General features: G+C 40.6%; 1 protein-coding gene and 1 non-coding gene across 4 annotated transcripts in view; one reads left to right on the forward strand and one right to left on the reverse strand.

The window, feature by feature from the left end:
- The window catches only part of CBL (Cbl proto-oncogene), a 91,477-nt gene that overhangs the window by 51,439 nt on the left and 13,954 nt on the right, over window positions 1-26,084 (forward strand). For all 3 annotated transcript variants that reach the window (XM_009006976.5, XM_054241353.2, XM_002754434.5), the window contains exons 3-12: window positions 6,964-7,110; window positions 8,088-8,244; window positions 9,625-9,746; window positions 10,770-10,907; window positions 12,739-12,826; window positions 13,175-13,306; window positions 13,518-13,721; window positions 19,937-20,068; window positions 20,157-20,534; window positions 23,147-23,241. In XM_009006976.5, coding sequence (XP_009005224.4) covers window positions 6,964-7,110; window positions 8,088-8,244; window positions 9,625-9,746; window positions 10,770-10,907; window positions 12,739-12,826; window positions 13,175-13,306; window positions 13,518-13,721; window positions 19,937-20,068; window positions 20,157-20,534; window positions 23,147-23,241 — 1,593 coding nt within the window. The remainder of the gene's footprint in view (window positions 1-6,963; window positions 7,111-8,087; window positions 8,245-9,624; window positions 9,747-10,769; window positions 10,908-12,738; window positions 12,827-13,174; window positions 13,307-13,517; window positions 13,722-19,936; window positions 20,069-20,156; window positions 20,535-23,146; window positions 23,242-26,084) is intronic.
- Window positions 24,747-24,851, reverse strand: LOC118145927 (U6 spliceosomal RNA). Its single transcript, XR_004731411.1, has one exon. It is a non-coding gene; the product is annotated as a U6 spliceosomal RNA (small nuclear RNA).

Genomic DNA, 26,084 nt, shown 5'->3' on the forward strand with positions numbered 1-26,084 from the left:
CAGCCTCTCAAAGTGCTAGGATTACAAGTATGAGCCACCATGCCCAGCCTAAATTACAGTTTTTAAAAGGAAAGTTTTGGTTTTTTCTCTTTTTAAATATCAAATAAACTGTTTTGAGTCTTTAAACCATTTTTAAGAGACGATTTTGAAGTAGGTGGGATGATTTTTGATATTTCTCTGTTCATTCTTCAGAACAATAATATTGTTTCAAGTAAAATAATTCAGATAGTCTGAGATTTGGCAGATCTCTGTTTTAGAATAGATAAATAATGGTTTAGCAGATTAAGTTAATTTTTCTAGCCCTGTATAGGGTTTATACAGTTAACATTCATTTAAATTCTATAAGACATACATTTATTTAAATTATCTGCAGACAGAAGGAAAATATACATTAAAAAAGTATTTCTGCAGCCGGGCGTGGTGGCTAATGCCTATAATCCCAGCACTTTGGGAGGCTGAGGTGAGCGGATCACCTGAGGTCAGGCGTTCAAGACCAACATGGAGAAACCCTGTCTCTATTAAAAATACAAAATTAGCCGGGCATGGTGGGTCATGCCTGTAATTCCAGCTACTCGGGAGGCTGAGGCAGGAGAATCGCTTGAACCCGGGAGGCAGGTGTTGCATTGAGCTGAGAGCACACCGTTGCACTCCAGCCTGGGCAAGAAGAGCGAACTGTCTCCAAAAAAACAACAACAAAAAATTCTGCTTAAGTGTGAGGATCACTTGACCCCAGGAGTTGGAGACCGGCCTGGGCAATATAGTGAGACCCCCATCTCACAAAAAATAGAAAAATCGGCCCAGCGCAGTGGCTTACGCCTGTAATCCAGCACTTTGTGAGGCCAAGACAGATGGATCACCTGAGGTGAGGAGTTTGAGACCAGCCTGACCAATATGGTGAAACTAAAAATACAGAAATTAGCCAGCCATGGTGGTCTGTGCCTGTAGTTCCAGCTACTCAGGAGGTTGAGACAGGAGAATTGCTCGAACCTGGGAGGCTGAGGTTGCAGTGAGCCAAGATCACGACATTGCACCCCAACCTGGGCGACAGATCGAGACTCCATCTCAGAGAAACAAAAGAAAAGAAAAATTAGCCAGGCATAGTAGCCTGTAGACCCAGCTATTCAGGGGGCTGAAGTGAGAGGATCACTAGAGTCTGGGAGGTTGAAGCTGCAGTTTACTTGTCTTAAATGTTCATAATTTAAAGACAAACAAAAGCAAAAGAAAATAAATGTTAATAATTTAATAGAAAGCGTTAATTTATTGCCTCATACTGTGTTTGTTTTTCTGTTTCTTCTTTCTCTTCAAAGTATGGTATGACCAAGAGTTACAAGATAAGTTTTTCAGTATTCTATATAGTAGTAATTGTACTGGTCAAAATAGTTTGTGAGATTTTTTTATTTACCTCATCATTCATATAAAGGCCACTTTTCAACTCCTGTCTTGCTTAAGATGGTGATTGTGATTCCTGTGAGGTTATATTTATATTTTTACTTTTGAAACTTAAACAATAGCTATAATTGCTCATTTAATTTTTAATATACTTGTGTATTGGTGATATGTAAATCTTAGTTCTTTATTATGTGAAATTATACACAGGAAAATGCATAACATTACTTTGGACCTGAGGCACGGAGGTACATTGACTTTCAAGGTGGGCCCTGAGGTAGAGAGAAAAGAACTGACACCAATCTTGAATTTAAAAAAAAACAACGATGCTGCTTACAGAATCAGCATTTGATTATGAGGAAGCTGTGAGAGCAAAAGAGAAGAGGAAGATGGAAGCTATAGAGTAGAATTTGCAGTTACTTAGATGTAGATGGTTAGAGCTGAAAGCAGTAGGAGATGGATGACCTTCTTCCTCAATCACTGTGTTACTGTGTTAAAGAAAAGCCTAGAACTGAAGAAAAGAAAAGTTCTGTCTTCAGGGCATTTACAAAAAATTGAACAGTTGTGTTCCTTTGTGGATCTTTGGAGAATCGTTAGAACACACTGTATAAATTGAAGTAACTACTGACAGAATTTTTTAAAGTATTGCTTACCATGTAAACTCAAATGTCTATAATGCTTCATTCTTTTTACATGTTAAGGCAGATTGTGCCAATTAAATTCAGCACCATATACTGTTGACACTGAACCATAATCCTCAGGTCTTAAAATGTTTTTGAACAGAATTGCAACTCAGATTGATTACAAAAATGCTCTGACCCATAGACTTTTGTAAATTCATTATTTCCTTTTAAGAAATATGATGCAGGCTGGACACGGTGGCTCACGCCTGTAATCCCAGTACTTTGGGAGGCTAAGGCGGGTGGATCACTTGAGGTCAGGAGTTCAAGACCAACCTGGCCAACATGGTGGAACCTCGTCTTAAAAAAAAAAGGCCGGGCATGGTGGTTCACGCCTATAATCCCGGCACTTTGGGAGGCTGAGGTGGGTGGATCACGAGGTCAAGAGATCGAGACCATCCTGGTCAACAAGGTGAAACCCCGTCTTTACTAAAAATACAAAAATTATCTGGGCATTGTGGCGCGTGCCTGTAATCCCAACTACTCGGGAGGCTGAGGCAGGAGAATTGCTTGAACCCAGGAGGCGGGGGTTGCCATGAGCCGAGATCACGCCATTGCACTCCAGCCTGGGTAACGAGCGAAACTCCGACTCAAAAAAAAAAAAAGAGAAAGAAATATGATGTTTACGTGGACATCTCTGGTTTTAAGAAATGTAAGCAGGCTTTTTGGAGGGATGCATTCTTGAGTAGGAAAATGTCTTAAATTGATTTCCTGTAACTATTTCAGTCAGCACTTTGAACTACTCTTAGGTACCTGGTGCCATTACATCTTTGTGGTCAATAATTTTTTCGGATGTGTGGTTTACTTCACAAAATAAAAATGCTTTCTGTGTCTTGTTATTTTGATGTGCATATTTTATCTTTGATCCATCGTAGTGCTAGATACCTGGTAGGTTTTCAGTAGAAAATTATTTTGACAGCCAAAGATAACAACATGGTCCAGTTATTCCAAGACCCACTCCCTGTATTCACTTCAGACTCAGCTTAAAAAGTAACACTTGGAGAGGCCTCTAAGACTACCCTCCCTAAACAGCAACCCTACATGGCTTCTTATACTCTGTGTTATTCTTCCCCACAGCACTTTTCTCCTACCATCTGATAGATTCTTGTGGGAATGTACATGTCATAAAAGCAATAATTTTATTTTGTTCATTGTTGTATTTACCCTGAGCCTAGGACATAGTAGGCACTCAAATGTTTTCTGAAGGTATATCAATCATTATAAATTTCTGCCATTTGTCTGGCCCCAAGGGATATAAAAACACAAGTCAGAAATAGATTCAGCCATTGTGTGCACAAATAGCTATAGCACAAAATGGGTTCAGGTGATGTAAGAGAACTGCAGAGAAAATGCTGGGGTTGTTCAGCATTTTATTATGTTTAGCTGGCTCCTAAAGAAATGTCATTTAAGCTGGGTCTTATTTCAGACCAGAGAAACAGATAGGCAGAGGCCAAGAAATGAAGAGTGACAAGTGTAAGAAAAGGTTAAGTACTTGGTTTGGCTAGAACATACTAGTGAAGAACTAAGAAGTTAGTTAGAAAGATAGGTTAGGGCCGGGTGTGGTGGCTCATGCCTGTAATCCAAGCACTTTGGAGGCCAAGGCGGGTGGATCACCTGAGGTCTGGAGTTCAAGATAGGTTACATCCAGGTCAAGGGAAAGCCTTAAAATCCAAGCTGAGTTTGGATTTTATCCCATTGGCTGTGAAAATTGATCGTTTATTTGTTCCCTTCTTCAGAAGACAGTTAAATGTCATAAGAATTGGACCTGTTTAAAAAGAGACACTGAAGACCAAGACTGGAATTTTAATTTTAATTGTTACCAAGGAGTTTGCATTAGACCAATACCACATAAGTTGAAGGTAGGAATGACCACAGATTGGCAGCAAATTGACAAATCAGATATGGAGAACAAGGGAAATGAAAGAAGCTAAGAAGATTCTTCAGGTTTTGAACTTGTGGGAAGTAAGATGGTGTTGTCGTTAGATACAGAAATAAAGAACACGAAGAAAGAGCAGATTCAAGAAAGACTAGTTTCATTCTGAACATGTTGCTTTGAGGTGCTAGCATTTGAGTGGAGGAAATGTGGTAGATAGTTGGAAAAACTACCAAGGCCTAAGATTTGGGCATTATTTGCTAAGGCTCAGGGTTTGAAGGAAGAGAAGAGAGTACATGGAGAAAGAACTGAAAATAGCAGAGAGCAAATTCTTGGGAAATACTGCTTAAGAGGATGGGGAGAAAAGCCAAGAAGGAACAAAAGGAAGTAGGAGAACCAAGAAAAGTAAACACTGCAGACAAAACCCAGGGGAAGATAGTATTCAGGAAGAAGTAAAATTCAAACCTTTTTGCTTCGGAAAGAGCTCTGGTGTAACCTCAGAAGTATGATATATATTGTTTGTGTCATCTGTTTCATTATCCTGCTATACTGTTGGGCATAGTTCTTCACACACATAGTAGGTTCTCAATAATTTAGTTGAAAGAGGACTACTTGATAGAATGTTATGTAGATGTCTGAGCCTCCGGGTGCTGATTGCGCAGTCTAGGGTTCTGCTGAACACTGGAAAGTAAATTCATGGGGATTAATTTGTGGGTTGCAGGGTTTCTTTCAAGTTACATGTTTCATATTTCATTTGTGATATGTTGTTGATCTTGTCTATTTTCTCTTTGGTAAATGGTAGAAGTTCTGTTAAACAATAATGAAAGGATCTCACAGTGCTAGGAAAAAAAATAGTTAATGGGCCTTAAGGATTGGGATAAGTGCTTAAGATTGAGTCTCAGTCTGTTGCTCAGGCTGGAGTGCAGTGGTGCGATCTCTGCTTACTGCAACCTCTGTCTCAGCCTCTTGAGTAGCTGGGATTACAGGCATGCACCACCATGCCTGGCTAATTTTTGTATTTTTAGTAGAGATGGGGTTTCACCATGTTGGCCAGGCTGGTCTCGAGCTCCTGACCTCAGGTGATCCACCCGCCTCAACTTCCCAAAGTGCTGGGATTATAGCATGAATCACTGTGACTGGCCAAAAAAGGATGTCAATAGCATTTTTTTAACAAGTTAAGGATATAGATACTTGGATAATTCGGTGCTGTATTTTATCCACAAAAGACAAAGATAGCATTAATGGTGACCTTCCAGTATAGCATTAAAAAGAAAACTATTCCTAATAGAGAATTGTTAGGCAATCAGTAATTGATCATGATTTGACTTGAATTTTCTTTTTTTTTGAGATGAAGTCTTGTTCTGTCACCCAGGCTGGAGTACAGTGGTGAGATCTCGGCTCACCACAACTTCTGCCTCCCAGGTTCAAGCTATATTCCTGCCTCAGCCTCCTGAGTAACTGGGATTACAGGCGCATGCCACCACCCCCAGCTAATTTTGTATTTTTAGTAGAGACAGAGTTTCACTATGTTTTTTCAGGCTGGTCTTGAACTCCTGACCTCGGGATCCACCTGCCTCGGCCTCCCAAGGTGCTGGGATTACAGGCATGAGCCACCACGCCTAGCCTTGACTTGAAATTTTATAGTCCATTGGTATGACAAGAATAGACTTTTGAATACATAAATACAAATTATTGGAACAAGGGAAAATGGACACATGTAATCAGTAGCTGGTTTAGTGTAATAGTATATGTATCGTCTGTGTCCTGTTTCTGTGGCAATAGCATTAAAGAGAACAAAGGTAATCTGATCAAAGTGTACGTGGAAAAGTAGAGACTACATCTGGTGTGTTAAATGTGTCATCTTTTTTTTTTTTTTTTTTTTTTTTTTGAGATGGCGTCTTGCTCTGTTGCCCAGGCTGGAGTGCAGTGGCAGTCTCAGCTCACTGCAACCTCTTCCTTCCAGATTCAAGGGATTTTTCTACCTCAGCCCTCCTGAGTAGCTGAGATTACAGGCGCATACCACCATGCCCAGCTAATTTTTGTATTTTTTAGCAGAGTCAGGGTTTCACCAGGTTGGCCAGGCTGGTTTTGAACTCCTGACCACAATTGATCCGCTGGCCCCAGCCTCCCATGGTGCTGGGATTACAGGCCTGAGCCACCATGCCTGGCCTGTGTGACATCCTTATAATATAGTCATCAAACAGGTTGGGAGAACAAAGTTAACTAATTGTTAACGGTAGCATATGAAATTATGTAGACATTTTTGTGTGCTTTGGATGTTAGCATTTCAATTTTGGTAAAGGAAGAGGAGTACTCAGGTAAAATTTATCTCTTTAAGGTCTGGTTTAGTGAAAGAAAACATTGATTTGGTCTGAATACTTAAATAGTTCTTTTTATTAAGACTTTTATTCTTTAATTTAGATATGTTATATGATGATAAATATACTTGGTAAATGCACCTGCAGGGAGGAAATAATATATTGGTTTCCTAACTTTTTCTGTGTGTGTGTGTGATAGGGTGATTATAGTTGTGCACAAGTTCTTAGACTTGTTTGCTGAATTCTCTGACCTGTCATCCTAAAAGAGTAAATTTGTCCATGTTTATTCTTGGATTAATTAAGCTTTATTAATTCAAGATTAAAAGCTTTATGACTAATTTTTTTCCGTTATGTACTACATAACATCTATTTGAATGGAGGAGATATGAGTGGAGGTAGAGAATGCAACAGTATTTCTTCTATTGTATTTGTATCTTTCATGTGATCTTAGAGCAAAAAGTTTCTAAAACCCTTCTTTAAACAAAAATAATAATAACACAGAGTATGTAATATCATCAACAGCACATTACTTTTCTCTAGTTTTGTATATCCTTGAATAATACTGCCCAGAAAGAATATTTGAAGAGGTTCTTTCTAAATGTGTTTGAATATTCATGTTAACTATACATCTTGTATGGTGAATTTGGTGTATTTAAAATAAGAATAATTTTATGTGTTTAATTATCACATTTCTGATTATTCATAGGCGAAACTTAACCAAACTGTCCCTCATCTTCAGCCACATGCTGGCAGAACTGAAAGGAATCTTTCCAAGTGGACTCTTTCAAGGAGACACATTTCGGATTACTAAAGCAGATGCTGCGGAATTTTGGAGAAAAGCTTTCGGGGAAAAGTAAGTCTCAGAATAATGAATTTGAACTATGAAAAACTAAAGCTTATTAGTTTTTCCTTTACTTTTCTACTAATATTTAAAATTTGGGAACACTCTGAGAAAAGTGTACATATGTATATATTTCCTAGCTTTGGTTAAATGTTAACAGTTTTTGCCCTGTTCATTTTTTTTTTTAAGAAATAGCTTTGCAGGGTAAGTTGAAACCCATGTTCTTTGTATACTCTTCCATTTCTTTCCCCATCCATTCTGCTTTTATTGGACTTGGGTATTTCACATTATTTGCTATCAGCAGTGAACAATATCTAAGTTGTCTTCATATACAAGAAATTGTCTTTAGTTACATATATAGGAGTGGAATTGCTAAGTCTTGGGCTTTCACATTTTTTGCTTTGGTAAGTATTGCCTAATTTCTTTCCAAAGTGGTGTACCAGTTTATTTTTTCAGAAGCCTCACAATTTGGCTAACACTGGTGATGTGAATTGGTATAATACTTTGCTTTATATTCCCTGATGAGAAGTTTTTTTTTTTTTTTTTGAGATGGAGTTTCGCTCTTGTTACCTAGGCTGGAGTGCAATGGTGTGACCTCGGCTCACCACAACCTCCGCCTCCTGGGTTCAAGCAATTCTCCTGCCTCAGCCTCCCGAGTAGCTGGGACTACAGGTGCACGCCACCATGCCCAGCTAATTTTTATGTTTTTAGTTGAGACGGGGTTTCACCATGTTGACCAGGATGGTCTTGATCTCTTGACCTTGTGATCTACCTGCCTCAGCCTCCTGAAGTGCTGGGATTATAGGCGTGAGCCACCGCACCCGGCCGCTTCTTTCTGTTCTTGAAGAAGCTGACGCATATTTTGAATTAAGAGAATTGATACTGGTATTGACAGCTTAATGTGGCTCTCTTTCTTTCCCTTGATTATGGTGATGCCTGGAATTATCTCTGTTATTTCACTTTGTGCCTCCTCTCCACCCCCACCCCAGGACAATAGTCCCTTGGAAGAGCTTTCGACAGGCTCTACATGAAGTACATCCCATCAGTTCTGGGCTGGAAGCCATGGCTCTGAAATCCACTATTGATCTGACCTGTAATGATTATATTTCAGTTTTTGAATTTGACATCTTTACACGACTCTTTCAGGTAGGATACTTAAAAAATTGACTAACCTGGTTACTGCTACTTTTCTGAAGAGAAAGCTTTTTAAATAAAAATAGCATTTGGAGTTTTCATCTGTATGAAAATATTTTTATTCATTTTAGAAACTGTGCCAAAAAAGATTAAAACTAACATATTAAAAATATGTATGTGTGTATATATGTATATATAATGAAAATGACAGCTGTACCACCTGCTCTCTTCTCCTATCTTTCCTTGTTATTGAATATTCTTTTCTATCATTTTAATGTTGTAGAATGGCCAGAATATGGATATATTAGTTTTCTGATATTGGATATTTGTGTGTTTGCAACTTTTTCCTCCTGTTTTATGGAAATTCTTTTTTTTTTTTTTTTTTTTTTTTTTTGGGAGACAGAGTTTCACTTTGATTGCCCAGGCTGGAGTGCAGTGATGCAATCTCAGTTCACTGCAACCTCCACCTCCCAGGTTCAAGTGATTCTCCTGCCTCAGCCTCCCAAATAGCTGGTGCTACAGGCATGTGCCACCATGCCTGGCTAATTTTGTATTTTTAGTGGAGATGGGGTTTTACCATGTTGCCCAGGCTGGTCTTAAAATCCTGACCTCAGGTGATCCATCCACCTCAGCCTTTCAGATTGCTGAGATTACAGGCATGAGCCACCACACCTGGCCTATTGAAATTCTTAACTGTTAATATTGAGATGTTTAGATGCTTCAAAAACAACTTTCTTTCTCTAAAAATAATTCTTTCTCCAATGTGTCTGTGCCAATTTGCATACGCATTTATTTGTTAATTAGAGCTGCTTTCCAAATTCTAAAGTTTTCATTTGGTATCATTAAGTTTCTCCCTATAAGGATATATTCTTTTCTTCATAGCTTTTCAGAAGTTTTTTTTTTGTTTTTTTTTTTTGAGATGGAGTCTTGCTCTGTCGCCAGGCTGGAGTGCAGTGGTGCGATCTCAGCTCACTGCATCCTCTACCTCCCAGGTTCAAGCTATTCTCCTCAGGCTCCTGAATAGCTCCCAGCTCCTCAGTCTCCTGAATAGCTGGGACTACAGGCATATGCCACCACACCGAGCTAATTTTTGTATTTTTAGTAGAGACAGGTTTTACCATGTTGGTGAGGGTGGTCTTGATCTCTTGACCTCATGATCTGCCCTCCTTGGCTTCCCAAAGTGCTGGGATTACAGGTGTGAGCCACTGTGCCCAGCTGCTTTTTAGAGTTTTTAATCTCCCAAAAATGTATGTCTTTCCTCTGAGTGATGGTATAAGTAAAAATTTCTAACAATGACTTGAGAGTTAGTTTTTTGTTTGTTTGTTTCTCATTGCTCTCTGAGTTGGTTATATGTCTCACCTGAATAGTCTGTGATTGATCTCGTTTCTTTAGCCCTGGTCCTCTTTGCTCAGGAATTGGAACAGTCTTGCTGTAACTCATCCTGGTTACATGGCTTTTTTGACATATGACGAAGTGAAAGCTCGGCTCCAGAAATTCATTCACAAACCTGGCAGGTCAGTGCAATGAAGCAAAGAGGTTTATTCTCCTGAATTTTGTTATCTTGAGACTTCTGCTAGAATAGAAGAAACATGGCCTTTATTAGTTTCCCAGTGGCCAAGATTCTGCAGTAGGATTGCTGTTTATCAGAGGTATTGACTTAATTCAGAGCCTATGATTTGATAAATGTTTTCAGGCCACTTAAGAATTGAGTTTATGCCCAGGCATGGTGGCTCACACCTGTAATCCGGCACTTTGGGAGGCCAAAAGTGGGCAGATTACAAGGTCAGGAGATTGAGACCAGCCTGGCCAACATGGTGAAACCCTGTCTCTACCAAAAATACAAAAATTAGCCAGGCATGGTGGTGGGCACCTGTAATTCCAGCTATTTGGGAGGCTGACGCAGGAGAATCGCTTGAACCCAGAAGGTGGAGGTTACAGTGAGCCAAGATTGTGCCAGTGCACTCCAGGCTGGGCAACAGAGCAAGACTCCATCTTGAAAACAACAACAACAATAACAGAAAAGAATTGAGTTTATGTGTTCTTTGCTCTGGCTGGAGTGGACTCATGGAAGCAGTTATTCTCTTTTTTAAAATATTTTCTTTCTTTTTACTTGTCACTGACTTAAAGTTCAGAAGTTATTATTGGCTGGGCACTGTGGCTCTCACGCCTGTAATCCCAGCACTTTGGGAGGCCAAAGCAGGCAGATCACTTGAGATCAGAGGTTTGAGACTAGTCTGGCCAACATGGCAAAACCCTGTCTCTACTGAAAGTACAAAAATTATCCAGGCATGGTGGCGCATGTCTGTAGTACCAGCTACTCAGGTGGCTGAGGCAGGAGAATCGTCTGAACCCAGGAGGCAGAGGTTGCAGTGAGCCAAGATTGCACACTGCACACCAGCCTGGCTGACAGAGCCAGACTCAGTCTCAAAAAAAAAGTTATTCTTGACAGTCATTTTGATTTTTGTCTGTAACTTGTCCTGCCTTCCACCCTAATACCAGCATAATCTACTAAAGCTTCTGTTTATCTCTTTTCATAGTTACATCTTCCGGCTGAGCTGTACTCGTCTGGGTCAGTGGGCTATTGGGTATGTTACTGCTGATGGGAACATTCTTCAGACAATCCCTCACAATAAACCTCTCTTCCAAGCACTGATTGATGGCTTCAGGGAAGGCTTGTAAGTACCTACTGCTTACCATCTGTTGGAGTCTAGGAGCTTAGGGGCTGTAAAACCTCATCATTAATGACTTTATTTCAGGTTTATTCTACAGATTGATTCAGGAAACATACTAACAGATGATATCAATTTGACCTTCAAGTCCTGGAAGACTTTTGTTTTTCCATGAATTAGGGATTCCATGAGTGAAATTACTCTCTACCGCTTGAGTTGTCACTATAAGTAAACTTTATCTTTCTTTTTCCAAATCTTAACTTATTCTTAAGCCTATATTAGGTTTTGAAATATACAGATTAGCAGGATATTTGACCGATTATTTAACTAGCCGGTATTTAAGTGATTCAGGGTTCCTAATGGCTGGAGGCCTCAGTGGCCTTCATCTGCTTCATCCTCACTTCATTTTTGTTCAGCAGCATTTCTTCAGGCCTTGGACTTTAACCCATGCTGCTATTTATAACTAAGTCTTTATTTAGTCCAGAATCGCTATTCCTTTGAGAATTCAAATTGATTATAAACCTGTAAATAAAGGCATTTCAGGTCTTTGATCAAACACAAATGCAGTTTAAGAATTTAGGGACGGGCGTGATGGCTTATGCCTATAATCCCAGCACTTTGGGAGACCAAGGCAGGTGAATCACCTGAGGTCAGGAGTTCAAGACCAGCCTGGCCAACATGGTGAAACCCCATCTCTACTAAAAATATAAAACTTAGCTGAGCATGATGGCGGGTGCCTGTAATTCCATCTACTTGAGAGGCTAAGACAGGAGAATCGCTTGAACCCAGGAGATGGTAGTTGCAGTGAGCTGAGATTGTGCCACTGCACTCTAGCCTGGGCAGCTCAGCAAGACTTGATCTCAAAAAAAAAAAAACAAAAAAAAAAGGAGAGAATTTAGGCCAGGCGCAGTGGCTCACACCGGTGATCCCAGCACTTTGGGACACCGAGATGGTTGGATCACCTGAGGTCAGGAGTTCAAAACTGGCCAGGCGTGGTGGCTCACACCTGTAATCAAAGCACTTTGGAGGCCAAGGCGGGTGGATCACCTGAGGTCAGAGTTCAAGACCAGCCTGATCAACATGGTGAAACCCCGTCTTTAAAAAAAAATTTTTTTTTAATATATAAATTTTTTTGATATATACAAATTAAAAAAAGAAAAAAAAGGAGTTCAAAACGACCCTGACCAACATGGGGAAACCCTGTCTCTACTAAAAATATAAAACATTAGCCAGATGTGGTGGCGGGTGCCTCTAATCCCAGCTACTTGGGAGACTGAGGCAGGAGAATCATTTGAACCTGGGAGGCGGAGATTGCAGTGAGCCAAGATGGCTCACTGCAACTTCAAAAAATAAGAATGTGTCTTTAAAAAATAACAAAGAATCTGTATCTGGTGGCCATCCACTGATTAAAAATGGGTTGGTAAACTATGACCCATGGGCCACCTGTTGGTTCTCCCTTTAAGCCAAGATAATTTTTCCTAAGAGTCGTTTAAAAAAAGCCAGTCAGAGAAGAATATTGACACAGACTGATGTGGCCTACAAATCATTTTCTCTCTGGCCCTTTACAGAAAAGGTTTGCTAACCAATCCCTCGATTAAAAGATAGAGCCTATGGCATTGTTACTTTGATAAGGAATAATGGTTTTTGGAGAATATCTTTGAACTGTTCTGTGTTATTTATTTTTTTGAAGTATTTATTTTTTTGAAGTAAGATTTATCTTTATACTTACACCATGTTGCCCTTTTAGAGTGGAGGAACTCTTAGATACCATCTGTCTATGTTAGCAAGCACTGGTAAACTGGCTTCAGTAAAACCCAAGATTGGTTACTCTTTACAGCTATTTGTTTCCTGATGGACGAAATCAGAATCCTGATCTGACTGGCTTATGTGAACCAACTCCCCAAGACCATATCAAAGTGACCCAGGTGAGTTTTGTTTCACATTATAACTGTATCACTGGAGATAAGCTTTTGTATATTCTGTATAGAACTGATAGCATAATTGAATTAAGTGATTGGAACACTTTAATTTTAAACCATTGACTAGATTAATGAATTTGTATGTATGTGGTTTCATTTTAAACAGAGGAGCTTAAAATAGGACCCAGACTAGATGCTTTCTGCCTTAATAGGAGAAAATAAACCACTGTTGTGACCTTTTTATATAAGCAAAATTTGTATAGGAAACAAGTCTTCACTTTTTCTGTTGTTAACATTTACAGTTGCAGTTATTCATGTGTTCAATTAATAGTCTCTTAATTTTGTTAATCAAAGGAACAATATGAATTATACTGTGAGATGGGCTCCACATTCCAACTGTGTAAAATATGTGCTGAAAATGATAAGGATGTAAAGATTGAGCCCTGTGGACACCTCATGTGCACATCCTGTCTTACATCCTGGCAGGTATGGATCTAAACAGTGACATTTTTCAGCTATGTAATCACCTTGGAGAATTGGGTATTATATCTCCTTTACCGATATAAGGGGTGGCATGGCTTTTGGGGTTAGGTTTAATCTTTACTTTTAAAAAATGTCTAGGAAATATATTTTCTAGTAGATTAATATTTCAAGTATTTTCAGATGCATCTGTTACTATCTGTTGCTTCTTCTGCAGGAATCAGAAGGTCAGGGCTGTCCTTTCTGCCGATGTGAAATTAAAGGTACTGAACCAATCGTGGTAGATCCGTTTGATCCTAGAGGCAGTGGCAGCCTGTTGAGGCAAGGAGCAGAGGGAGCTCCCTCCCCAAATTATGATGATGATGACGATGAACGAGCTGATGATACTCTCTTCATGATGAAGGAATTGGCTGGTGCCAAGGTAAGATGGCAGCTTAGGAGACTGGCAAAATCCATTATGAGTTGTACTCTAAAGCCATAAAACACTTAATGATATCCAAACTGCAGTAATAGGTAGTATTAATAGCTGATCTTTACTGATCATTTACTATATGACAAACGTTGTGTTAAGCACTTTACTTGTTTTTTACTCATATAATCTTTACTACACCTCTATGAGTATGTACTCCTATTATCCTCATTTAACAAATGAAGAAACCGAGGCACAAAGAGGTTAAGGAATTTGCCGAAGATGACACAACTAGTAGGTTGAATGAAGTATCTGTGACCAGGCATTTCAGCTTTAAGGCCCATGTTCTTACTGTCTGTATCTTAGGACTAAGACTTTCTTCCTGTCTCTTGGTGGAGAATATGAGGGAGGAATAAAAGGACTGGACCCTCTTTGGCTAATGCAACTAGAATAAGTTCTGTTCCTCCCCCACTTTTTTTAATTTAATGGAGTCTTTTTTTTTTTTTTTCTTTTTACGCTGATTCAGAGCATATTAATAGGGTCTTGTCATTAGAAAGTTGGGGCTGGGCATGCCGATAACTCATGCCTATAATTCCAGTACTTTGGGAGACTGAGGCTGAAGGATCAGTTGAGCCCAGGTTGAAACCAGTCTTCGCAATGTAGTGAGACCCTATCTCTACCCCTGCCCTACTCCCTCCAAAAAAAAAAGCTGAGTATGGTGTTGTGCACCTGTGGTTCTAACTACTGGAGGTCAACGCTGGAGGATCAGTTGAGCCCAGAAGTTCCAAATAGCAAGACCCTATCTCTACCACCACTGCCCCTACGTCCCCTAAAAAAAAAAATAGCTGGGCGTGGTGGTATACACCTGTAGTTCTACTAGTCTGGAGACTGAGATGGAAGGATTGCTTGAGCCCAGGGTTCAAGGCTGCAGTGAGTTGTGATTGCACCACTATACTCTAGGCTGGTGACCAAGTGAGACCGTCTCATAAATAACCAATTGCTATTGGTTCCCAAATAGCAATTATTGGACTGGCTCTATTAGAGGAAAAAAATGAAAATAAAATAAATAGCAATTATATACTATGTATAGTGTGACTATTCTGTAAAAAAATTTTTTAAACATATACATAGAAAAATTGAATGACTACACACCAAACTAATCACTGTTATTTCTGAGGATAGGAATTCAGAGCACTTTAATTCTGTGGAATATTTTACTTTTTTACAATTAATGCATTTTACTTCTGCAAAGTGTTGTACTAGATGATTGAGTGCTGTATGGAATAAGAAGTGTAAGACAAGGCTTTCAGGGAGCTAGTGGTTTTATTTAGGAAGAAGACAAGTGAAACGCTTCAGCACAAGCCAGATAGTGAACATTGTTCTAAATTATTAGGTACACTATAAGTCACATAGGAGTTTAGAGGAAAGAAATAAAGGAACACTTTTTCTCTAGCTATGTAGAAATTCAAACAGGAAAAAAAGAAAAACAAAAAACAGCCTCACGTATTTTATTGTCATTTGGCCATTCTATATTTATTTTGTCTTCCTTTTAATAGACATTCATATTGTTTGCAGGTTTACATGTATTGGCCTGCTTTTGCAAGTCTGTCTAGGCTAGCAGTGAGGTTGCTGCATATGAGAGTGTGTATTTCAACTGTGATAGAGGGGAGGGGCTCATGGAATTTCACAGTACAATGGTATTTTGTTTTTTAGCTAGATGGTAAGTACATGGATGCTTTATTATTCCTTGTACTTTATAGTCCATTATATATTTTGTATGAACAAAATAATAAAAGCAAATTTTTTTGTTTTATTTTTTGAGCACTGTTGCCCGGGCTAGAGTGCAGTGGCGCAGTCTTGGCTCACTGCAACCTCCGCCTCCTGGGTTCGAGTGATTCTCCTGCCTCAGCTTCCCAAATAACTGAGATTACAGGCATGCACTGCCACACCCAGCTAATTTTTTATATATTTAGTAGAGACGAGGTTTCACTATGTTGGGCAGGCTGGTCTCGGACTCCTGACCTCGTGGTCCACCTGCCTCGGCCTCCCAAAGTGCTGGGAGTACAGGCATGAGCCGCCACGCCTGGCCAATTTGTTTTTAATGTAGTGAATCTACTTATAGTTGGTGAAGGCACATGGGTTTTTTTTTTTATGGTTTAAAAGAATTGCTAAAAAACTTAAAAAACATTGATTTCCTGCCTCTGCTCCCTCCAGCACCTCTCTGTCCTCTCGTTCAGATTTTTAATTCTTGAAACTGTTTACTACCATGTGCTTACATTGCTTCTTCTGGATTCTTGATCTCTTCACCTCAGATATTGTGGGAGAGGGTTTAGGTCTCTTATTATCTCCCTTCTCCCTACTCCATGTCCTCCCACTTCAGTTATTTGAATTTGGCTTTGTATTCAGTGTTTACATGATTTCACTCCCTACTGTGTGCCAAGTAGCATACTATAGAGTAATTACTTTTGCTTTCTTTTTTTTTTTTTTTTTTTTTGGAGACAGAGTCTCTCTCTGTCACCAGGCTGGAGTGCAGTAATGTGATGATCTTGGCTCACTGCAACCTCCACCTCCCAGGTTCAAGTGATTCTTTGGCCTCAGCCTCCCTCCCAGGTAGCTAGGACTACAGGCATGCACCACCACACCCAGCTAATTTTTCTATTTTTAGTAGAGACAAGGTTTCACCTTGTTGGCCAGGATGGTCTTGATCTCTTGACCTTGTGATCTGCCCACCTTGGCCTCCCAAAGAGCTGGGATTGCAGGTGTGCACTTCTGTACCCGGCTTACTTTTGCTTTCTTATACAACTTTCTGCTTTCCTGGTATAATTATGTTTATTTTCTTAGTTTTCAATTTGTGCCTGTCATTACCGAATCATACCATACTCTCAAATACTCTTTCAACATAGTTTCCGTGAAATAAAATCTGTTTGTATAGTAGTATGTGATATTGTGTACTGCTGTGTGGGAAATAGGAGTCATGTGTGTTCAGCTCTGGTCTGCACCAGTTATCCTCTGTGCCACACTCCCTGTCACCCTAAGGTGCCCCCTCGCCACCCTCTTGGGACTTCATTGCCTCTTCTGTTGGAGTGCCTTAGTTCCTGTATTATTTTCCTCTTTTTTGCTTTACTTCTTTATGTCCTTAAAGCAGCTTTCTGTGAAAAGGTGAGAGGTAAACTTCTTGAGATCTTTGGTATCTTAAAATGACTATTAACCCTCAAATGTGAATTGACTAGTTAAAGAATTCTAGGTTGATAAATATTCTGCTCTAAATTGTTAAGGCTTTACTGACTTCTAGCTTCTAGTATATTTCTGCTCTTCAGTGCCTTTCCCTCTGTCACCAGAAGCCCCCCTTTTTTTTTTTTTTTTTGAGACAGAGTTTCGCTCTTGTTACCCAGGCTGGAGTGCAATGGTGCGATCTCGGCTCACCGCAACCTCTGCCTCCTGGGTTCAGGCAATTCTCCTGCCTCAGCCTCCTGAGTAGCTGGGATTACAGGCACACGCCACCATGCCCAGCTAATTTTTTGTATTTTTAGTAGAGACAGGGTTTCACCATGTTGACCAGGATGGTCTTGATTTCTTGACCTCGTGATCTACCCACCTCAGCCTCCCAAAGTGCCGGGATTACAGACTTGAGCCACCGCGCCCAGCCCAGAAGCTTTTAAGATATTTTCCTCATCCTTGATTTGATGAAAAAAATGTAAGGGTATTTTTGGTTGGTTTGTTGTTGGGTTTCTTTTCCTTCATTGAGCTGCGTGACTAATAAACCATTTCTATTTGGATATTTATGTCCTTTAGGTCTTGGAAATGTTCGCATATTATTTCTCTGATTATTTTCCATTTGTAAATTTTCCTCTTTTTTCTAGAACCTTATATGCTGTAATAAAAGAATATTGTGAGGATCAGTTACGATGTTGAGACATGAATCGAAAAAATACTGGTTCAACCCTCTATGCTTAAGGAATGAGAGAAAGATAGATGGTGGGCAGAGAGGGCTTTCCAGATGGGAAAAGACTTGAAGAATGATACAGAAGTCAAAATAATCATAGCACGTGCAGGAAACACTGAGGAGATGAGCATGAATAGAGCAGGACTGATGCTTGTTAGGGAGTTGTGGGAAATACTGTTGGTTGCAGAGACCAGAGACCTGTGAAAGCCAGGCAGGAGGGTGAGATTTTGTAATAGGGCAAATTGGGAAATACTGGTGGTTTTTGAGCTGGTGAGTTTAAACTTTAAGAATGGCTAAGCTGATAGTGGTAAGCAGAAGGATGTGGTGAGATAAACTACAGGTTGGGAAGTTCACTAGGTTGTTTTAATAAACCACTGCCAGGTGTGGTGGCTCACCCCTGTCATCCCAGCGCTTTGTGAGGCCAAGACAAGGAAGATCGCTTTCAGTCCAGAGGTTTAAGAACAGCCTGGGCAACATGACAAGACCCTGTCTACCCCTACCTGCCACCACCAAAAAAAAAAAGGCCATTCGTGGTGGCATATACCTTGTCCCAGTTACTTGGGAGGCTGAGGCAGGAGGATGGCTTGAGCTCAGGAGGTCAAGGCTGCAGTGCACCATGTTTGTGCCACTGCAGTCCGTCCTGGGCTACAGAGCAAGACCCCGTCTCCCATCAGTAAATAAGGTCTGGGGGTTGGTAAGTAGAATGAATTGAAAGAGACAGATATGAGAATCTTTTAGGGAAATATCAGCAGGATACAGCTACTGATTAAATAATTATGGTGAAGTGAGAGTAGGCTTGACTAGTAATTTTGACTTTTGTCATTGAGCTGTTGAGCTGCTCATGCTACACTGTCAGCTAATTGGGAGCCCATTACCTTAAACATGTGGAGAAAGTAAATAGCTAAAGATGAGAGCTTTCTTTTCTCTCATCCACCACCTAGCACTAGTAACAGGACTAAGTGTGGGGATGGCTGTTTCTCTGTCATCTTGTACAAATGCTTATAATATGTATTTTATATATTTGCCTTTATTTCATCAGTGTGGCTTTCCTATTGGGGAATTAAAATGCAGAGTAGCATTTTTTTTTTAATGAATTACTGTATATCTCTTGACAGCTTACTTTGACAAGCTTATCAGCTATCCTAACCCTGCTATAGGCAGGGAAATGGAAAGGTTACATATGTGTTCTTTCCTCTAATTTGGTACTTCATTTTTTTGGAACTCAAATTGACAGAAAATATTAATTCCTTTTAATTCTTGAATTCAAGTAATTTATTTCTTTGGAAGGACTCAAGATGCTTTTTAGTGATATACTTGATCATTTTTCTTTTATAAATTTCATCTTTAAAAAAAATTTAATTAAAAAACATTTTTTTTGAGGGATCTCACTATGTTGACCAGGCTGGTCTTGAATTCTTGGCCTCAAGCAATCCTCTTGCCTCCAAAAATGCTAGGATTATAGGTGTGAGCCACTGTACCTACTCTCATCTTCTTTCTTATCTTAATAACCCACAGAGAATTTACCATCATTGATCTCTTTCTTTATTATGCCCCTCAAACACTATTTTCCCAGGTACTTTGTTGAGAGGTTAATATCTGCCCCCCTACTTTTTTTTTTTCTTCTTTTAGAGACAGGCTTCTGCTCTGTTGCCCAGGTTGGAGTACAGTGGTGTGATTATTGTTCACTCCAGTCTCAAACTCCTGGGTTCAAGCAGTCCTCCTACTTTTGCCTCCCGAATAGCTGTGTGCCACCACAGCCCGGCTAATTTTTAATTTAATTTTATTTTTTGTAGAGACGGGGTCTTACTATGCCCATACGTATGGTCTCAAACTCTTGCCTCCCAAAATGTTAGTATTACAGGTGTGGGCCACCATGCGTGACCTGTCCCCTTGGTTTTATATGGATTCCTATTTTTAATGTTGAAAAGATTTTTTTCTTTCTCCAAAAATGAGGGAGTAGAAAACTGTAGTAATTTTTAAAATTGTAAGCTAGGAAACCTTTTGTAGCCCTGTCATTTCTAGATAGGTTGGTTACCTGTAGCTTGCCATGGGTATGGTATTTCTGTGATTGAGAGTGCCCTCTTATGGTGACACAAAAATAATTCAGGAAGTGCTAGAATCTCTGGAAGGTTTTTTAAGAGGATGGGTTCGACCTTAAACCTAAGTCTGACCCATTTGTAGTTATAAATGTTCCCATGATATTTGCCATCTACAGCTTTAGGAGAGTTGAAAGATGCCATTTCCCCAAATCAGAGTAACCTGTTAAATTTTTAATGTACCCTAGGTGGAACGGCCTCCTTCTCCATTCTCCATGGCCCCACAAGCTTCCCTTCCTCCGGTGCCACCACGACTTGACCTTCTGCCGCAGCGAGTATGTGTTCCCTCAAGTGCTTCTGCTCTTGGAACTGCTTCTAAGGTAAAGCATTTTCTATTTCTGCAGTTTTCAGGTTCTTTGCTGTGTACTAGTGGGTTTTGATTGATTCGCTTTCATCGTGCTTCCACAGGCTGCTTCTGGCTCCCTTCATAAAGACAAACCATTGCCAGTACCTCCCACATTTCGAGATCTTCCACCACCACCGCCTCCAGACCGGCCATATTCTGTTGGATCAGAATCCAGGCCTCAGAGACGCCCCCTGCCTTGTACACCAGGCGATTGTCCATCCAGAGACAAACTGCCCCCTGTCCCCTCTAGCCGCCTTGGAGACTCATGGCTGCCCCGGCCAATCCCCAAAGTACCCGTATCTGCCCCAAGTTCCAGTGATCCCTGGACAGGAAGAGAATTAACCAACCGGCACTCACTTCCATTTTCATTGCCTTCACAAATGGAGCCCAGACCAGATGTGCCTAGGCTCGGAAGCACGTTCAGTCTGGATACCTCCATGGTGAGTCTTAATTTTGAAACTATCTAGCCTGTTAAGAAATATGTCTGGGCCAGGCACAGTGGCTCATGTCTGTAATCCCAGCACTTTGAGAGTCTGAGGTGGGTGGATTGGTTGATCCAGGAGTTCGAGACCAGGTGGGCAGATCAGTTGATTCTAGGAGCTCGAGACCAGCCTGGGCAACATGGTGAAACTCTGTCTCTATAAAAAATATAAAAGTTAGCTGGGCGTGGTATCACATGCCTATAATTCAGGTTACTCAGGAGGCTGAGGTGGGAGTATTGCTTGAGCCCAGGAGGCCAAGCTTTCAGTGAGCCATGATTGCACCACTGCACTCCAGCCTAGACAATAAAGTGAGACCCTGTCTTGAAAAATAAGAAGAAAAATATGTGTGGATAGATGTTTACGGTCTGAAATTTTGTGTTAGGTTTTATATAGAATTCAGAGATACTGTAACATACTTCCTACCCTCAAGAAGAGTGGCTAGGTGTGGTGACTCATGCCTATAATCACAGCACTTTGGGAGGCCAAGACAGGTAGATCACCTGAGGTCAGGAGTTCGAGACTAGGCTGGCTAACATGATGAAACCCCGTCTCTATAAAAAAACACAAAAAGTTGGCTGGGTGCAGTGGCTCAAGCCTGTAATCCCAGCACTTTGGGAGGCCGAGGTGGGTGGATCACGAGGTCAAGAGATAGAAACCATCCTGGTCAACATGGTGAAACCCCGTCTCTACTAAAAATACAAAAAATTAGCTGGGCATGGTGGTGTGTGCCTGTAATCCCAGCTACTCAGGAGGCTGAGGCAGGAGAATTGCCTGAACCCAAGAGGCAGAGGTTGCGGTGAGCCAAGATCGCGCCATTGCACTCCAGCCTGGGTAACAAGAGCGAAACTCCGTCTCAAAAAAAAAAAAAAATACAAAAAATTAGCTGGGCCTGGTGGTGGGCGGGCGTCTGTAATTCCATCTACTCAGGAGGCTGAGGCAGGAGAATTGCTTGGTCCCAGGAGGCAGAGGTTGCAGTGAGCCAAGATTGTCCCACTGCACTCCTGCCTGGGCAACAAGAGTGAAACTCTGTCTCCACCAAAAAAAAAAAAAAAAAAAAAGCGTGTATATTTATAGACCAGATGAGGCAGTTTGTAAATATTGCAGTAAATGTCGTTTTATAAATGCCATTTGTAATGTAACTAGGAAATACTTAAGTTTTGGTGAAATAAGAGGATATTCCCAGATAGGGCAATCATGAGGACTTTATAGAAAGAGTGGCAACTGAATAGGAAATATTTCTTTGGAAAGTGGATATGGTTTTGATAACAGCCACAATGACAGAAATGCTTAAGGTGTATTGTGGAATGGTGAGGAGGTTATTTTGAGTAGAGCAGAAATTTTGTCAGTAGGAGAAAGAGCTGGAAAGGACCTCACACTAGATTAGACAGACTTGAAAACCCTCTCCCAAAATAATTTTCATTTGTATGGTAGGAAATGAAGAACATTTGAAGGAGAAAGGTTACTGGTCCGTTGTCTAAATATGCAATAAGGGGTCCAGAACTGGGAGGTGGGAGAGGAATATTTAATGTTTTATTCATTTATGCACTCAACAAAAAGTCTTGCCCTCACAAAGTTTATATTCTAGTGGGAGGAAGATGGAATATAAATATGTTAATTGAATAACAGTATATTCACAGTCACAAGTGCTGTGGAGAAAAGTAGCCCAAAGAAGTATATAGAGAAAGCTGGCACAGGAGTGGGAGGTTTGTGAAGTTACGGAGTACAATTCTGAGCAGAAACCTATAGCAGTAGGGAGGATTATTCCAGGATGAAGGAAAAAGCAAATGAGTTTGGGAGAAACTGTTTGAAGAATAACAAAGGGGTTTAATATAGCCAGTGCTAAATGAGCAAGAGAGAGAATCATTGTTGATGAGCAGAGTGGACAGCTAGATTAGGTCAAAGCCTTGAGAGCATGAAATAAAGACCTGTTAAGACTTGAAAAGTAGTGGCTAGAAAAAAAGATAAGCGGTACCACACACATGCACCGAATGTGCATAAAAACAAAGCTTTTACCTGGCTGACTGTTGAATTTCAAATGAGCAGCTCATCGAAGCGCTGCAAGTCGGTAGAAAGCTAAGGAGGTGGAAGGGGAAGAGCGAAGCTGAGAAATGTTGTGGCACTAAGTGAATGGCATATTCATTGGTTGCAGAGAAAGGGTAACAATCAAGTGGCATCTATGTGGTGGACAGTCTAATTAGTGAGTGTGGATTAGGTTTGACTTTCTGGCAGTGTCAATATGGAGTGACCATTTCGAGTTTGGATATAGATGATTTAAGATACTAATGATATTTGTGTAGATAGCCAATTTACTCAAATCTTTTTAGAATTAAACCAAAAAGCTCATTTCCCTGACTCTTTCTAGATCTCCATCTCCCTAACCCTTACATTTGAAGGTTCTTCAGAGCCCTAAAGCCTCTAAGCCTCTAAGTGTTTGTCAGGTGGGATAACCCCAGGCATGGCATTGAGAGTTAGGTCTGTATCTGTTACTGTTATTTTGGAAAGGTTCAATAAGAGGAGGTGCTCAGCTGTGGTAAGGAAGTTCTTTTTCAACACTTTTCTTTACTTTCCAGAGTATGAATAGCAGCCCATTAGTAGGTCCAGAGTGTGACCACCCCAAAATCAAACCTTCCTCATCTGCCAATGCCATTTATTCTCTGGCTGCCAGGTAAGTCTGCTAAAGCTAGATTTCATATAGTACAGTTGGTACTTATAAACAACTTATTTGCAGAAAAGTTTGAAAACCAAGAGGAGTGTAAAAAAGAAAATAAAAATTAATCTGTTTACACCATGTAGAAATGATTATAGTTTATGTTTTAGAGTATTTTTTTCTTTTCCTTTTTCTGCGTACATGTACCTAGATCTGCGTTGCTAGGGCCTATCAATTTTATTATTTTCAAGGAAGTAATTTTGGATATCAGCTTTCTGTTTCATTGCTCTGTGCTCTTTATTCTTCTAGCTTTCTTTTGGTTTAATTTGCAGTTTTTCTAGCTTCAAATGGATGCTCTGTTGGTCTGCTCAGGCTCCCATGACAAAATACCACATATTGGGTGGTTTAAATAGTGGAAATTTATTTTCCCTCAGTTCTGGAGTCTGGAAGTCTGAGATCAGGGTGCCTGCATGGTGGCTTTCTGGTGAGGGCTCTCACTATGTCCTTACATGGCCATCCTCAGTGTTTGCGCAGAGAGAGAAAGAGAGACAGAGAGAGTGAGTGCGTGCGTGCACCAGCTCTCTGGGGTCTCTTCCTATAAGGACACCAATCCTACTAGATGTGGTCCTATCCTTATGACTTCATCCAACCTTAATTACATCCTTAGAGGCCCCATCTTCAAATATAGCCACCCCTCAGTATATATGCATGCAGGGCATTCGTTCTAAGACCCCAGCATATACCAGAATGCACATGGTCAGGTCCCACAGTTGGTCCTGTGGAATCACATATATGGAAAGCTGACCCTCCCTGTATGTGGGTTCTAATGAATACTGTATTTCTGAGCCAACCTTGGTTGCAATTGCAGAACCCAAGGATACAGAAGACTGTGTTTATTGATAAAAATCTATGCGCACACTGAAGTAAGGGCTTCGACAGATGGTTTTAGGGAGTACATAAATGTTTTGCTATATTCCACACAGTTTGAGATATCATATTTTCATTGTCATTAAGTTCAAAACAGATACTTTTTCCATTTCTAATTCCTTCTTTAATTCATGAGTTATTTATATGTTGCCTGATTTTCATAAATTTGAAAATTTTCTAGTTATCCTTCTGCTCCTGCTGGCTTCATTCCAGTGTGGTCAGAAACCATATTGTCAACTAGTTTATGGTAAATTGTGGTAATTTGTACCACCCTCAGTTCCTAAGAAAGTGTATTTTGCAGTTGTTGGGTTGAAGCATTCTATATAAGTTAATGGGGTCAAGTTTGTTATTGTGTTAAATCTTATATGTCCCTAGAATCTTTTAAAAAATCTGCTATCTGGTAATTGAGAAAAGTATGTTAAATACTCCACCTATGACTGTGTTTTTTTTTCTCTTCCTTTTAGTTATGCGTATTTGTGCTACCTGTACATTTAGCCTATGTAATTAGGGTACCTAGAAATTTAGAATTCTTGGCTGGGCGTGGTGGCTCATGCCTGTAATCCCAGCACTTTGGGAGGTGGAGGTGGGAATGCTTCATAAATTCGTATGTCATCCTTGTGCAGAGTCATCCTTGTGCAGAGGCCATGCTAATCATCTCTGTATCCTTCTAGTTTTATTGTTTGTCCTGCTGAAGTGAGCACATTCTTTAATAGTTACTGAGAGATTTTATCATGCACTCTTGACGTGTTAAGAGTTTCATTTATTGGCCAGGCACGGTGGCTCATGCCTATAATCCCAGGACTTTGGGAGGCCTAGATGATCTGATCACCTCAGGTCAGGAGTGCAAGACTAGCCTGACCAACATGGAGAAACCCCGTCTCTACTAAAAATACAAAATTAGCCGGGTGTGGTGCCGCATGCCTGTAATCCCCGCTACTCAGGAGGCTGAGGCAGGAGAATCACTTGAACCTGCTGGGGGGAGGTTGTGGTGAGCGGAGATCGCGATCGTGCCATTGCACTCCAGCCTGAGCAACAGGAACGAAACTGTGTCTCAAAAAAAAAAAAGTTTCATTTATTTATTTAGAGATAGGGCCTTGATCTGTTGCCCAGGTTGCAGTGCAAAGACACAATCATAGCTCACTACAGCCTCAATTTACTGGGCTCAAGAGATCCTCCTACCTCAGTCTCCTGAGTAACTGAGACTCCAGGCATTTGCCACCATGCCTGGCTAAGTTTTTAATTTTTTATTTTTAGTAGAGACAAGGTCTAGCTATGTTGCCCAGGCTGGTCTTGAACCCTGGTGTCAAGAGATCCTCCTGTCTCAGCTTCCTGAGTTGCTGGGAAATACAGATATGAGCCATCACACCGAGCCTAGAGTGTATTTTAAATCAGTGGCTCTGTTTTTTGCCTAGGCTGGAGTACAGTGGTACAATCTCAGCTCACTGCAGTCTAAATCTCTCAGGCTCAAGTGATCCTCCTGCCTCAGCCTCCCAAGTAGCTGGGACCACAGATGTATGGTACCATGGTCAGCTAATTTTTTGCATTTTTTGTAGAGATTGGGTTTTGCCATGTTGCTCAGACTGGTCTCGAACTTGTGGGCTCAAGTGATTTGCCCACCTTGGCCTCCCAAAGTGCAGGGATTACAGGCTTAAGCCTCCGTGGCAGCCCACTTCTAATTTTTAAAAAAGATACTTTCACTGAGTACAGCATCTGTTTTTGTTTTTGAGATGGAATCTTGCGCTGTCACCCAGGCTGGAGTGCAGTAGCATGATCTTGGGTCACTGCAACCTGTGCCTCCCAGGTTCAAGCAAGTCTCCTGTCTCAACCTCCCAAGTATCTGGGTTTACAGGCTGATGCCACCATGCCCAGCTAAATTTTTTTTTGTATTTTTTAGTAGAGATGGGGTTTCACCAAGTTGGCCAGGCTGGTCTTGA

This window comes from Callithrix jacchus, chromosome 10 (assembly GCF_049354715.1).
Source record: "Callithrix jacchus isolate 240 chromosome 10, calJac240_pri, whole genome shotgun sequence".
Taxonomy (NCBI): domain Eukaryota; kingdom Metazoa; phylum Chordata; class Mammalia; order Primates; family Cebidae; genus Callithrix; species Callithrix jacchus.